The 14,771-nt window shown below is 35.7% G+C and overlaps 1 protein-coding gene across 1 annotated transcript in view; it reads left to right on the forward strand.

Moving 5' to 3' along the window:
* Positions 1-13,416, forward strand: part of LOC107672414 (nectin-3-like protein) — a 41,069-nt gene extending 27,653 nt beyond the window's left edge. The window contains exons 3-6 of the mRNA XM_016465598.1: positions 4,299-4,598; positions 7,508-7,625; positions 7,796-7,947; positions 12,256-13,416. Coding sequence (XP_016321084.1) covers positions 4,299-4,598; positions 7,508-7,625; positions 7,796-7,947; positions 12,256-12,896 — 1,211 coding nt within the window. The 3' untranslated portion in view covers positions 12,897-13,416. The remainder of the gene's footprint in view (positions 1-4,298; positions 4,599-7,507; positions 7,626-7,795; positions 7,948-12,255) is intronic.
* Positions 13,417-14,771: the final 1,355 nt, after the last annotated feature.

The following is a 14,771-nucleotide window of genomic DNA, read 5'->3' on the forward strand; positions in this document are numbered from 1 at the left end:
AGTACACACACATATATTATGTAAACAAAAACTTTTATTTTGGATGCGATTAATTGTTTGACAGCACTAATTAGAAGAATCCTCCGGAACCCTATAGTTGCTGGGTCAGAAATGTCCATTGACTGCATTCATTCATTCAGTCAGTCATTCATTTTGTCATTCATTCATGCATGCATTTATTTTTTCCCAGGTTTGTATGGTTTTAAGCACAAAAAAGTGTTGACAATAACAAAACATAGATAAACACATCTATTTATTTATTTATGCATTTATTTATCCAAGGCACTTCAAAGTGATTAACTGACATTCCAAAAATTCTCTATTAAAAACAAGACTGGAATTATAGGGAAGTGATTTAGAAGCTTCTGCTTATTTTTGTAGATTGTAATTATAGAAAGGGCTGGAAACACCCTTCACAGAGCCCCTTTTCTGCTCAAGTGAAATGAAGCATTGTCAAACACTAAAGAGATGACAAAAATATGTGTCACACACTGGCGTGATAGCACTTAGCACATTCCTTCTATTTTGATTTGTGGGGTGCCATTTTTTCCTCCTTGTTTATTTCCTGCTTTCCTGGCTAAACCTAAAAACAGAAGCTAATCTTTTCCCTATTATAAGTGGTAAAACTTCTGAATGTTATCGATCCAGTCTGAAATGGTATTACTGATTCAGACGTTAAAACAAAGCCCTATTAGTCATTGGCATTTTCACAGCAAAGGGAGAAATTTACCCAAACCTCTAAAACTATAAATTCACTGGTCAATAAGCTGCTTTGAGTGTGTTTTTTGCACACAAGTTTGAAGCCGCCATCCCTATTCCTGTGAATTTAACAATGATGAATCATCGGAATGAATTCTCAATGACCGTGTGAATTTTTACAATAAAACACATCAAATGCGGCACGCAAGCTAAACGGTATAATTTGTACCCACAATTCATTCTTTTCCTTTTTTAACATAATTACTTTGCTTTCACTTGGAGTCCATTACAATGACACAATTGTTTGGGGAACTGTGGTTTTGGCGACAACCCTGGTCTGCAACCCAGAGCAGGAATGTTTTGGGTCTGCATTTGTGTGGGGGCGACAGTGACCTGGCCCTAATTCCTGCCCCGTCTAATGATAAATCAATACCCGGACCTTCTCTTGGGCCTTCGGCAACCCACAACCTGCATGTCAGATCAGCTGGTTCTCCACTTCTATCAGGAGGGTTGGGTGTGAATGAGTTGCCAAGATGCCCCTGCAAGCTCTGAGTCAGCAGAGCTCCAGCGTGATGCAGATGGCATGGAGTTCAGGTTAGATCTGATTTTGGCATTCGGATGTCAGCGCTCTGTGATGCACTGTGGGTCCCCACCATTCAGGTGCCGCAGGGCTATATTTAGCATTAGGGGTGCCTGGGGTTATTTCAATTTCTCGTATACAGGAGCGGCCTGTAAACAGAGTAGAACAGGTGTGTGGAGCAGACGGCCTTGCATGTAGGATTAAGTTGACGTTCCTGGCCCACATGGCCAAACTGTTTCTTAAGAGCGCAGCTGTTGCAATTCTCTAGAGAGAGTGATGGAGAAAGGAAAGCGGGAAAAGGACAAATTAAAGTAGTATTGATACGATTTTATTAATAGAGGATATTATGGCTGCATTCATAGTTCACTGTGGCCCAAATCTCAATTCTGACCATTGCCAGTTTCATGCAATACACTACTAGATTTTTATACTAGGTTTTTTTTTATTATTATTATTTTTATATATATAGTTTTATTCAGCAAGGATGCATTAAATTGATCAAAAGTGACATTAAAGACATTTGTAATGTTACAAAAGATTTCTATTTCACATAAAAGAGGTTCTGTCATGACAACTCTCGGAGGGATTGGCATGGTAATGTACATGACAATGTTAATGTATTTGGTCTTGGCGGAATAGATCTGCTTCGCTGCTTCTGCTGCTGCGGCAAGTACCGAGACTTGCTACCGCCAATACATCCACAACATGCTGCTGTGAGCATGTAAGAAATATTGCTGCTGCAAATATAACATACATGAAATAACCCCCATATAGCATACATGAATCACCTCGTAGCAGATCTATACAGGTGGAGCTGGGGAAGATGGAGGGTTTCTGAAGCAAGCTGCAACTGCTACGGCAAGCACTAGTCATATATTTGAATGTTGAGCAGCGAGCTCATTGGCTACCGATACAGGAGAGAACCAATCAGCTGAGCCATGTGATAATGATGTCATTAGGTCAGATTGCGTTAGACCTATCGGACTGCGCCATCTAGAGTTTCATGCCAGAACTCTGTATTTCTGTAAAACTTTCTATTCATCAAAAAATGAATCCTGAAAATAATTTGATGAATTACATCAAAATATTAAGCAGCAAAACTATTCTAAATATAAATGTTTCTTGTTAGAATGATTTCTAAAGGATCATGTCATATGGCACTGAAGACTGGAGTAATGATGAGAAAATTCAGCTTTGCCATCACTGTATATTACATTTTAAAATATAGAAAACAGTTACTTTAAATTATAATAATATTTCACATTGTTACTGTTTTTACTGTATATATATTTAAAAACATTTACAGACTCCGAACATTTGAACAGTAGTGAATGTGACAGTATCAGCAGGGACCTATGCATTATTATCAATACATTATTATGTCAATAATGGGTTGTGATTAAATACAATTGTAGCTTTATATGTTTAATGTATATTATATTTATAAGTTAATGTACTCAAATCTGTGATATTTTACTCATTTATTTAAAAAGAAATACCATATAAAATATAACAGAAATGTTTAAATGTGTTTGTTTAAAACAAATTATAAATTTGCAATATATAGTTATAATTAGTAGTAGGGTGGTGGTGGTCGTATTTTAAAGAACAGGTCACAATTATTATGTTGTCATGTTAATGTTAATGCTGATGCATTTAAAACTATAAGTTTGTCTAATTCCATGTAATTACAAAACGTGATATCATATTCAGTGTATTTGTTGATTACCTTATAATGAATATGCCAAAGTAGGGAGTTATGCAGGTGTGTTGCCAGCGTATAGTGTTAGTATAAGGATATATGGACCACATTTATAAGGTCCCATGAATATCCTCACAAACTGAATTTGCACAGAAAATTGAAATCGGACCTGGCTTGTAGTGTGAATGTAACCTTTGAGGTGAGTGGTCTCTTAGCTAATGTTATTTCAGAAGTAAAAACATTAGCTGAAATTGAATCAGTTGTTTTAATTCAAGCAGTGTGGGGTTTTGTTGCACAGGGCAGCTGAACATTTCCCAATGATTGATTCGGCTGTAATACACAATGTGTGTTTCCTTTTGTTCTCTTTAAATACATGTGGACTCTCTCAATAATATTAAGACACTAATATGCCACTTTTCTGTATAGACAGAAGCCACTCAGACGCACTCAGGGATGTTGTTGTACTCCTACCTCAGCACTCAGTAATTTCAGATCATCCATTTTTAATGTGAATTTGTAGGGTTGCTTTAATAAATCAATTCTGAGTGTACTAAGGCCAGTTTCCAATCTTTACATGGTTTCTTTTTTCCCCTCCTTCCTTATTTATTCATCTTGTTGTATATCATCCTGTAGGGTCAATATCAATAACTCATTTTGTACTGTTTTTTTTCTGACCCTTCCATATTTTTATTATTTATTTCTTGTTTTTCTCGAGGCACGTGTATTTCGAGTAATCTTGTAGACAAGTATTGTAATATACTTTATTTTTATTTTATTTTATTCTTTTTAAAGTATATAAAAGCAGTAATATACAGTAAAAGTAGTAATTTTGTGAAATAATATTATAATTTAAATTAACTGCTTTGTATTTGAATATATTCTAACATGTAAATTGTCATATATATATTCTAACAGCTAAATTTTCAGCACCATTACTCCAGTCTTCAGTGGATTTTTATCAATGTTGAATTTTTTTTAATCAATTTTGTATTTTTATCAATGTTGAAATCAGTTGTGCTGATTAATATTTTTGTGGAAACCATGATACATTTTTATAAATGTCTTTACTGTCACTTTTGATCAATTTAATGTGTCCTTGCTGAATAAAAGTATTAATTTCTTTAAAAAAAAAACAATGTTGACCGCTAATGTGTTTTTAAAACAAATATACATTTTGTTTTATACACAAATGCCTTTAACAGATGTTCAAAAATAATATACTTTAATAAAAACAAGATTTAAAATAACATATTTTACCCTGTAAGCATCTTCAAGCTTATTGTTCAGTTTTGCCTCTTTCTCATTTTCTTCCTTTAGTGGAGCCAAAGGTCTATGTGTCTCCTGGTTCCTTGTCTCTGTTGGATGGAGATGGTAAAACTCTGGTGGCGACATGTACAGCTGAAAGGGGTCGTCCAGCAGCAGAGGTCCTCTGGGAATCAGACCTGCCGGGCCAGACAGCAGTCATCACACAGCCGGAGCCTGAAGGCACTACCACCACTTTAGTACACTACGTCTGGGCCCCCACCCGGGATGCATTTGGTCGGTCCCTCAGCTGCGTTGTACGTCACCCGGCCCTATCCCAGGATTTCCGCATTCCCTACCGGCTCAATGTGTTTTGTGAGTGTGAATTGCTTTTATAAAAAAAAAACGTTTCTCCTGTTTAGTATTTCATGATCTCCGTGGGTTTCCTGTATGTTACAAGGAGCGCTGATTGCTCACTTTTGCCACTCTCATACTCACAAGATGTCAATTTAGGAGTAATTTTAACATCTTAATCCTCAGTGTGCTTCCCTTTGGCATCTTGAACTGTTGGCTGCTGTCTGTTTGAACGGCACGCTGCTTAATGGAGGCGCTTTATGAAATATTGATCTGAGCGCAGCAAGGGCAGCAACAGGAGCGGAAATACAAGTGGGGGAGTTCATACTGACAGAAGAAGGCTTTAGTACTCAATAAATCACACATTGCCTTCCAAAGTGTTTAAAAGTGAGAAAACTACTTTTGAGTTTTACAACCTCATACATCTATTAATACTAATGATTTTATCATAGACAAAGCTTACCATGCAAACACAACAACAATTTGATTTCTTACTGAAGTCTTGTTCAGAACATAAATCTTGCATAAATTTAGTGATATTTATGCTTCACATAAGAACAAAACAATAATGTGTAAGGTAATATTTTAACATGTTATACATTACCAGTTTTTAACTGTCATTCTCCTTGAGGTTGCATTTATATGATCACAAATACTGTAAAAATAGTGATACTGTGAAGTATTACTGCAATTTAAAATAACTAATTTCTATTTGAATATTTTAAAAATGTAATTTATTATTATGATGTCAAAGCTGAATTTAAGCAGAATTTTACTCGTCTTCAGTGTCACATGACCCTGAAATTTAGTGATAAAAAATTATAATCCATCAAAAAAAATTAAATTTAATACAAGATATAGGCCTATTGTAATTGAAAGTATGTGTACCTACAGTGTAATTAAAGTGTACTTAATCAAGAAAGTACTAGTTAGTATAAGGTTACTACATGGGTTAAGGTTCAGGGTTAGTACCTAGTTACTACCCAGTTGTTGTAATATATATATAGAGGTGGGGGATGATAATGTGTAAATTCTTTTCATTTTGTTTAACGATCATATTTTTTCATTTAGTACTGGACTTCAGAAGCTACATAAATGTTTCCCAGAAGACAAAAGAAGTACAATTTACCCTGATCATCCAATTTAAAAAGTTTACACCCCCGTCTCTTAATGCATTGTGTGGCCTTCTTGAGCATCAGTGCATGTTTTCTGTATATATTGTAATATGCTATAATGAGTACATAGCAAGTAACAAGTACATATGTTATAATAAGTACATAGTATGTACACCTGTACATACCATATTTTCTTAATAAGTCTAAACATCTCTCTTAGTCTTATGCTGCTCAAGCAAATTTTTAATAAAGTTTAGAATATTTGATCAAAACAAGACAGATTTGTTTAAAAGTGCAACTGATTTGCATTGTTCAATAAGAAACTTGAACACTGGCTATTTTGATGATAATTTGATCATGTTATTGTTATATAGACTGCTGGGGTTGAATCTCAAGGCTCTCTGTTTCATTTTTAATAAAGTTTAGAATATTTTATCAAAACAAGACAGATTTACAGAATCTTTACAGTGCCGTGTTTAAAAGTGCAACTGATTTGCATTGTTCAATAAGAAACTTGAACACTGGCTATTTTGATGATAATTTGATCATGTTATTGTTATATAGACTGCTGGGGTTGAATCTCAAGGCTCTCTGTTTCACTCCTGAATCTTCTCTCCATATCACACATCAGTTTATTTTCTCAGCCACAGCTAAGCCTTAGTATACTGAGGTTTCTGTGTAATTGAGTTAGCCAATCACATCTCCCCTTGCTGTTTCTGGGACTCACGTCCATAGCGTGAGAATGGTTTCATGCTCAATTTGAATGTCTTATAAAAATAATATGAGTTTCATTGCTTAGAAATTGTTCTTTACAGAGTACTGCATTAAGTGAATTTCCAAAGTACAGTAGCATTTATATGGATTAAAGGGATAGTTCAACCCCAAAAATGTAATTCTGCCATCATTTTTAACTTTTAAAATAACTTAACTTTTTTTGTGTCAAACCTGTATGACTTTCTCTGCCATTGAACATAAAATGAGAACAATTGATATATGGTACACAAGTCATATTTTCTACTTTTATGGGACTTCATGGTGCTTTTTGCCATTTTTAGAATTTGTCAGCCCCAATTTTGATTCATTTTCATTGTATAGAAAAGAACAGCATAGACATTTCACAAAATATTAGGACTGGGTTGACAATATCCATTACTTGATTTTAATCAATATTCATTTTGAGGAATCAAGATCAATTCTTAAATCACAAGAATCAGTCTTTGAATTGTTGAAATACTTTTTTATGACAACCACCATTTAAATGTTTATATTTCAACAACAAATTGGAAAACATTTCCAATACAAGTTGATATAAACTGCCTTATGTTCAGTTTACAGTAAATGTTTATACAAATAAATATTTAAACCTAATAATATAATTAAGAAGCTGATATAAACTGCCTTATGGTCAATTTACAGTAAATGTTTATACAAATAAATATTTAAGTGTTGATTATAATATCTAAAAATTAATAGCAAATGAATTTAATAGATACATTTTAACCTTTAACTTTATAGTAATGTACTAACTAGAGGTCCCCTATGTAGTTTACAACATTAGTTAAGAGATATTGAATATATAAATTGACATGTACTGTATCTGATATATATTCAGGTGAATTGAAATTAAATCAAGAGTTAGTCAAATGAAATTGAATTGATTGCGTGAAATATGTGTTAATACCCAGCCCTGCAATGTCCTCTTTTGTGTTCTGTGGAAGAAAGAAAAGGGTTTAGGTTTTGCTAAGCACTATATATTTTTATAGCAAGGCGATCATATTATTTCTTCATGCAACAATGATTTAAATTATGTTCCAGTTGCTCCAGATGTTATGGTGATGGGCCAGCAGGACGTGTGGTACATGGGACAAAAAAATGTACAGCTGGACTGCAGAGCCAATGCCAACCCACCTGCTCTTTTGTACCTCTGGACCAGGTCTGTACACAAAGTTTGCTACTTCTAATCTTATTGGACATGTCAGTTCAATGGTAAACTTCAGCTTCAGTGTTTTAAAAGAGAATTTGAGGTTGCTTCAGGGTGGCTTCCTGCTGCAAAACTTGTCAACAAGCTCTAAACTGATAATCATGTCTTTTGTCACTCCTCAGACTGGACGCCCCAATGCCTGCAGGTGTGGACACATCTAATGGCAGCCTGGTGTTTACTCGTCCTTTAGAGCCGAACGACTCTGGACAATACAGGTGTGAAGTTCAGAACGACGTTGGACAGAGCTTTAAGGATGTACGCTTCCTGGTACAAGGTGAGAAGTTTCTCGTAACCTTTCAGCTCCACAGATACTAATGATGATGTTTTCTCCATGGTAGGCTGAAGTTTGAGGGTGGATCACTGGTTGATAAATTATGTCCTGACATTGTCTCTGCTTTCGTGAAACAGACACCATTCATACTTGCATACAGGCATAAACAAAATGCCAAGTTGGTGACTCGGTGAAGCTGGATAAAAAAAATTATAAGGTTCAAACACTGTTTTAGTGACTGTTTAATTGAGCAAACTCTCTATTGTTCTCCATAGCCCTGCTGAAAAAAACAATAGAAACCATCACAGAAATTCTAAAGGTTTCCACTACAAATACCATTACAAACATAACAAACCATCAACTTTTAACCATTTAAACCAGTAAATAATGGTTTCCTGTAGTGTGTTTTGGGACATATTCCAGTAGGATTTAGTGGTGTTAACAAGCCACCAATAGAAGGCACCCAATTACAAGTAGAGACCCACAGGCACCATTACAGTTTCCATTAAAACCAGTACAATTCCTATTATAACCAGTAAAACCATTTCAAATTCTGTGATGTTTCTATTGTTTTGTTTTGTATTTCAGCAGGGAGTGCACTGGAGAATTGACTCAACTGATACTGAATTTGTTGTTAACTTGTTTCTGAATTACAGAGTTTGGCAGGAATGAGCCCTAAAACCCAGAAACAAGCTTTTTTGGACTTTGGGTTCCATGGTTTCAAAGTCAATGGGTTTTTGGTTGAATGCCTAAAATAAGGCCTGTGGTTAACACAAGCTATTTTCACATTTTATTCTGCAACATAAAATGCATCAATAATACCCTACTCGTGATTTTTAAAGCTTTTACTTGTCTTTAAAATGCACTTTTTAACAAGTGGCTAAATGGAACTATGGAGGTTTTCCGGGACATTAATTGTCATCACACACAACAGTAAAACTCATCTATTTATTAATTCACTTTTACAGCCTCATTGTGTTCATACTCGCACTCTTGCAAACTATTGCAACTTAAACTTTCCAACTTGTAGATTTTCTAAAGCATAATGGTGGTGGCTTTGAAGTATGAATGAAAACAGCGCTGCTCATTTAAAGCACGCCACACGGACTATTTATCCGCTCGGCTAAAAGTTCAAATGGCAGCGCAACGCGAGCTCACTAGAGCAAATGCGTTTACTCGCTGATGAGTCTCAGTCACGCGAACACTGAACAGTGCTGTGAGATCCAGTTTGAAGCGCTTGAATTCTGCAAAGAACACAAATGACGTTGCGATTTAAACTATTTTAAAACCAGATGAAACAGCGCTGACAAACAGGAGAGAAACGGTGCACAACGATACAGTCAGAAGACTTTTCAGTCTACAAATCGCCATCATTTACCATGGATTTATTGTAGTAACACTAACTGCACCATGGTATTGTGGCAGAAATGTGGGATAATCGTTAGAAATTTGATGATATTATTAATGTAGACATGAATGAAATGTATTAAAGGAGTAAGGGAATATAATTTCAGTATTGTTCATCATTAAGCTATAGCATTCGTGCATTAATACTAAATGTATTTAGACTACTGTTTTTCATAAAAATACCTAATAATCATATCTATTTGGCCATATCGCCCATCCATACGTTGAAGTCATGCTTTTACTTCTTTATTTGGGCTTGAAAATTCATAAAAGTTGTATTCATTTGTGTTATACATGTTAGAATAATAAACTTTTGTTGGTCACAGCTCATTTTCTGGAATAATCCAAAAGCCAATGTAAAAACATTATTGTCTTTTTGTTGAGGAAACCAGGGGGATGTGAACTTCTGGGATGGCCTACAAAAATGCATGATCCCTGAAGCACTCTATTATTGATAGTTCTTTTGTTGTTGTTGTTGTTTGATAGATTTCTTTCACTTTGTCCACCATCTTGGATTTATTTTTTGGAACAGCCTGGAAAACCCTGACAAAACTCACAAGATGTTTTCTTGTGTTTGACTTTTGTGTTGTATCATTGAGTAAGTGTGTATTTCCTGTTACTGAATATGTAAATTCCTGAATCTCTTGTTGAAAATACCGTTAACAGAAGCTCTTTCTGAAAGCTGGCTGAATGTGCCAAACGCTCTACACTTGGCCTGTGAGGTTTCTGCAATGACGTAAATAAAGTTGGACCAAACTCACAGCAGTTTCAATTCATCAGCTCTTTGCCACTGTGCTTTTTACCACATATTTGGCTCTTCTTCAGGCTGCAAAACATGAGGAACCTTTATCATTTAGCTCTGTAGTCAAAGCATAATCCAAATATTGTGGCAGTTTTTGGACTTCAGTGGTGCACAAACATGGATGACAGAAGCATAGAGAAAAACGAAATGATATAGGAAAAATCAGGACCTGGGCCTCTGTTCTTTGAAGAAGTTTAGAGTGACTTTCTTAAAATGAAAGTTGTCCCCAGTTGACGTCCCATAATTGATACACCAAATAGTTATTTTATACCATCCAAAAGTGCAATATTTTTAACATCCTTTTTTGATGTAAAATTGATATACCAGTCTTGAAGACTTGTTCACCGTTACTGTGTCTTCACAGGCCTCCAAATTCAAATAATTGTGCCCTTTGGTGCCTGAACCTGCTGTTACATCAGCAAGATTTTGTTTTTCCTCTTAGTCATTGCAAGTTCTGTCCTTTATCTTGAGTAATAACCTTTAAATAATTATATTACAGAATTATTGGTACAATATCGATCAATATTACATTTTTCTATATATCAGATATTGGATATTTAATTGTTCATTTTCCCTATTTTTACATTCAGATTTCTTTTTTGTCATCTAGCATTTAAAATGTTTTTAAATCGCTAATAAATTAATAACAAAGCAATAGCAAATCTCAAAATCAAAGTCTGTATTTCATACTGTAGGTTTTAATGCTTTAATGCACTTGATTAATTTTATTTGTGTGTGTGTGTATTGCACAGTACACAATATATGAAGTTGGATATACAGGTGCATCTCAATAAATTAGAATGTCATGGAAAAGTTCATTTATTTCAGTAATTCAGCTCAAATTGTGAAACTCGTGTATTAAATAAATTCAATGCACACAGACTGAAGTAGTTTAAGTCTTTGGTTCTTTTAATTGTGATGATTTTGGCTCACATTTAACAAAAACCCACCAATTCACTATCTCAACAAATTAGAATGCTTCATAAGACCAATAAAAAAAAAACATTTTTAGTGAATTGTTGGCCTTCTGGAAAGTATGTTCATCTACTGTACATGTACTCAATACTTACGACATTCTAATTTATTGAGATGCACCTGTATATTAGATCCAACCTTATCCATATACATGCAGTATATTCACATAAAGCAATATATACAATATAACAAATCTCAACAGCCTGATTTTTTTTGTCACAAATTGTAACTACTGTACATTATTTGCCAGCTCTTTATATAACAAATTGATATACAGGTGCATATACATCATGATTTTCTTTCAAACTACTTTGAAACAGTTTTTTTTTTTGTGAATAAATTTAATGTGACTTTTTTTATTATTAAGACAAAATAGTATACATTTATTATTAACTTGTCAGTACTGACCAGAATTTTAATGTTGGTGTATATTATTATTTTTAGCTTTATTTTATTTTATTATTATTTTTATTTTTTTCATTTTTTAATTTAATTTAATTTAATTATTTTATTTTATTTTAATTTTTTAAGATATACATTTAAAACAAGAAAAGAATTGCCAGTGGTATACGAGGGGAAAAAAACTTCATTCCAGAGGTTTTTTTTTTTATATATTTATATTTTAGTATCATTGAAGTACTGTTATAGTTTTATTCATATTTTGAATTAGTTTTTTTCTTTTATATTTTCTGTTGTCATTTTAATTTTAGGTATATTATACTTTTAGAAATTTGTTTTTTTTCTTTTGTTAGTTTTTTTATATGTCTATATAGTTTTCATTTTTTAGTTTTAGTTATTTTAGAACATCGACATAAACTAAATTAAAATTGTTGCCTTGGTGACTAGCTGAAATAAAAGTTTTAAGTGTTTTTATATTTTATTTCATTTCGGTTAAAGTTTATTTTATTTCAAGTAAAAAAAAATTTGTTTTAATTTAGTTAACTGCTCAATTTAATGTGTTATGCTCATTTTACAGCTAAATTTATTTTGTTTTAATAGTATCGAATTTTAATATCGTAATCAGTACCAGCCAAAATATTAAATCGGTGCATTTTCTTCACAACTTGTCTTGAATTGTGTATCTGTTTACCTATATTTTAATATTTGTCTATATCTCACCCTCTCAGAGCCGCCCCCGACCACTGCAGCCCCCACCACCACCAGCACCTCCAAGTCCATCCTTCCTGACACCACCTTAACCATCACAGCTCCCATCAACCACCATGCCCACTTCACCGCCCCAACTCAGGCCTCTGCGCCGGACAGCAGTCTGGGCACTATCGTGGGCGGTGCTGTCGGTGGGATCCTGATCCTGGTGTTGCTGATGGCGCTGGCGGGGGCTTTCTACATGCGTCAGCGCCGTACATTCAGAGGAGACTACTACACCAAACAGTACATCGGCCCATCCGACATGCAAAAAGAGTCGCAACTGGATGTCCTTCAACCCCATGAGCTTCAGGACGTTTACGGAGACGACTCTGGCAACGGAAGCCAAGACTTGAAGCCCAAACCCGAAGGAGACATTATCTATCCCGATTATCCCAGTGACCACAAAGACATGGAGGGCTGGGGAGACAATCTCAGCCTTCAGAGAGAGGGAACGTATTACTCTGACCACCACAACCATCATAATGTGAACCCCAGTGGGCCGCCGCTACACAACGGCTCCCCTTACCTGCAGGACGAGTGCTACGACAACGGCACAGACAGCGACTATGTGTCTCATGTGGATGGATCTGTGATTTCACGCAGGGAATGGTATGTTTGAAAAGGCAGGGGAACTTTTACTGGACAACAATAATTTAAAATCAGCAAGAAAGTGTTATTTAACTCAGCAGAGTGAGATAAAGTGTACGTTATAAATGTATTTTATGTATTCTTCATGCTTGATTTACGATTTCATCCTCACGTTTTACACATGGCAAACGGCTGTAATTTACTGCAGATATGTTCTGGATGGTTTTCGTTCAGTGGACTGCTGTGACTTCAGGATGTAAAGGGAGAGGTTTACATGGTTTATGATCATAGGGTGGATTTACACAAAGAAAACAAGTCTGCTAAAATTAAGCTACACTGTGTGCGTAACCATTCCAGTTACCACATTGCACATGACTGTTAGCTTTAAAACCAGGTGCAGCGTATTCTTGGTACCTTCCGCTCACTTTTTAAATTAAATGTATACATATGACTTCTCCAGTGTAGGAGCAAAACATGACTTTATTTTCACATGAAGAGACACATGAACTGAGTTTGAAAGTCTTGAGTCTTACGTTTTGATTGCAGGATTTTTTTTTTTCTTTTTAATCAGTATTTTGATCTAGTTTTTGAGAAAAAAACTATCTACATTTCTTATATTTACTACATTTACATTTAATCATTTAGCAGACACTTTTATCCATAGCGACTTACAAATGAGGAGAACAATACAAGCAATCAGACGAACGGGAGAGCAACAGTATACAAGTGCTGTGACAAGTCTCAGTCTAGAACAGTACAAATAGCTAGGGTTTTTTTTTTTTAGAATGGAATAGAATAGAACAGAACAGAATAGAATAGGTAAGTGCTAGTATTAAAGTGCTAGTATTAGTTCGTTAGGTGCTGGCGAAAAAGATGTGTCTTTAGACGGTTTTTGAAAATGGCCAAAGACTTCCACCAGCTGGGCACAGTCCAGGAAAAAGTCTGTGATAGTGATTTTGTGCCTCTTTGGGATGGCACCACAAGGCGTCGTTCACTTGCAGAACGCAAGCTTCTGGAGGGCGCACAAGTTTGAACTAGCGAGTTTAGGTGTATTGGTGCAGAGCCAGTCGTTGTCTTGTAGGCAAACATCAGTACCTTGAATTTGATGCGAGCAGCTACTGGTAGCCAGGTGTAACGTGAGCTTTTTGCGGCTAAAGACCACTCTCGCTGCTGCATTCTGGATCAGTTGCAGAGGCTTACATCTGTGCATCATTTGTGCATGATAGTACATGCGGGAAGGCCTGCCAAGAGAGCATTACAATAGTCTAGTCTGGAGAGAACAAGAGCTTTGACAAGGAGTTGTGCAGCTTGCTCTGATAGGAAGAGTCTAATCTTCCTAATGTTGTATAAGGCAAATCTGCAGGACCGGGCCGTTGTATGATGGTCCTTCATCCAGCTAGAAATATATCTCAGACAGGCTGCAATGCGAGCAGCTACATCTGGTTGGAATGAGAAGTAGATTTGAGTGTCATCATCATAGCAGTGATAAGAAAAGCCATGCTTCTGAATGACAGATCCTAATGATGACATGTAGATGGAGAAGAGAAGAGGTCCAAGCACTGAACCTTGAGGAAACCCAGTAGCAAGAAGTTGTGACTTATGGCGCTTTTCCACTGCGTGGTACGACTCGGCTCGGCACGGCTCAGTACGGTACGGCACGGAACGGCTCAGTTTGCGTTTCCACTGACATTTTGGTAACGGTACGGTTCACTTGGAACCTCAACCGAGTTGGCACTAAAAAACCCACCCAGTGGAAAACCCCAAAAAGTTAACCGTACCGAGCCGTACCGAGCCGTACCGTGCCGTACCATGCAGTGGAAAAGACACCCTGATAGACCTACCTGAGAGGTAAGACTTGAACCATTGGAGTGCGGTTCCTGAGATGCCCATCTTTATGAGGTTAGAC

The sequence above is a fragment of the Sinocyclocheilus anshuiensis genome, unplaced genomic scaffold (assembly GCF_001515605.1).
Source record: "Sinocyclocheilus anshuiensis isolate Anshui unplaced genomic scaffold, SAMN03320099.WGS_v1.1 scaffold144, whole genome shotgun sequence".
NCBI lineage: Eukaryota > Metazoa > Chordata > Actinopteri > Cypriniformes > Cyprinidae > Sinocyclocheilus > Sinocyclocheilus anshuiensis.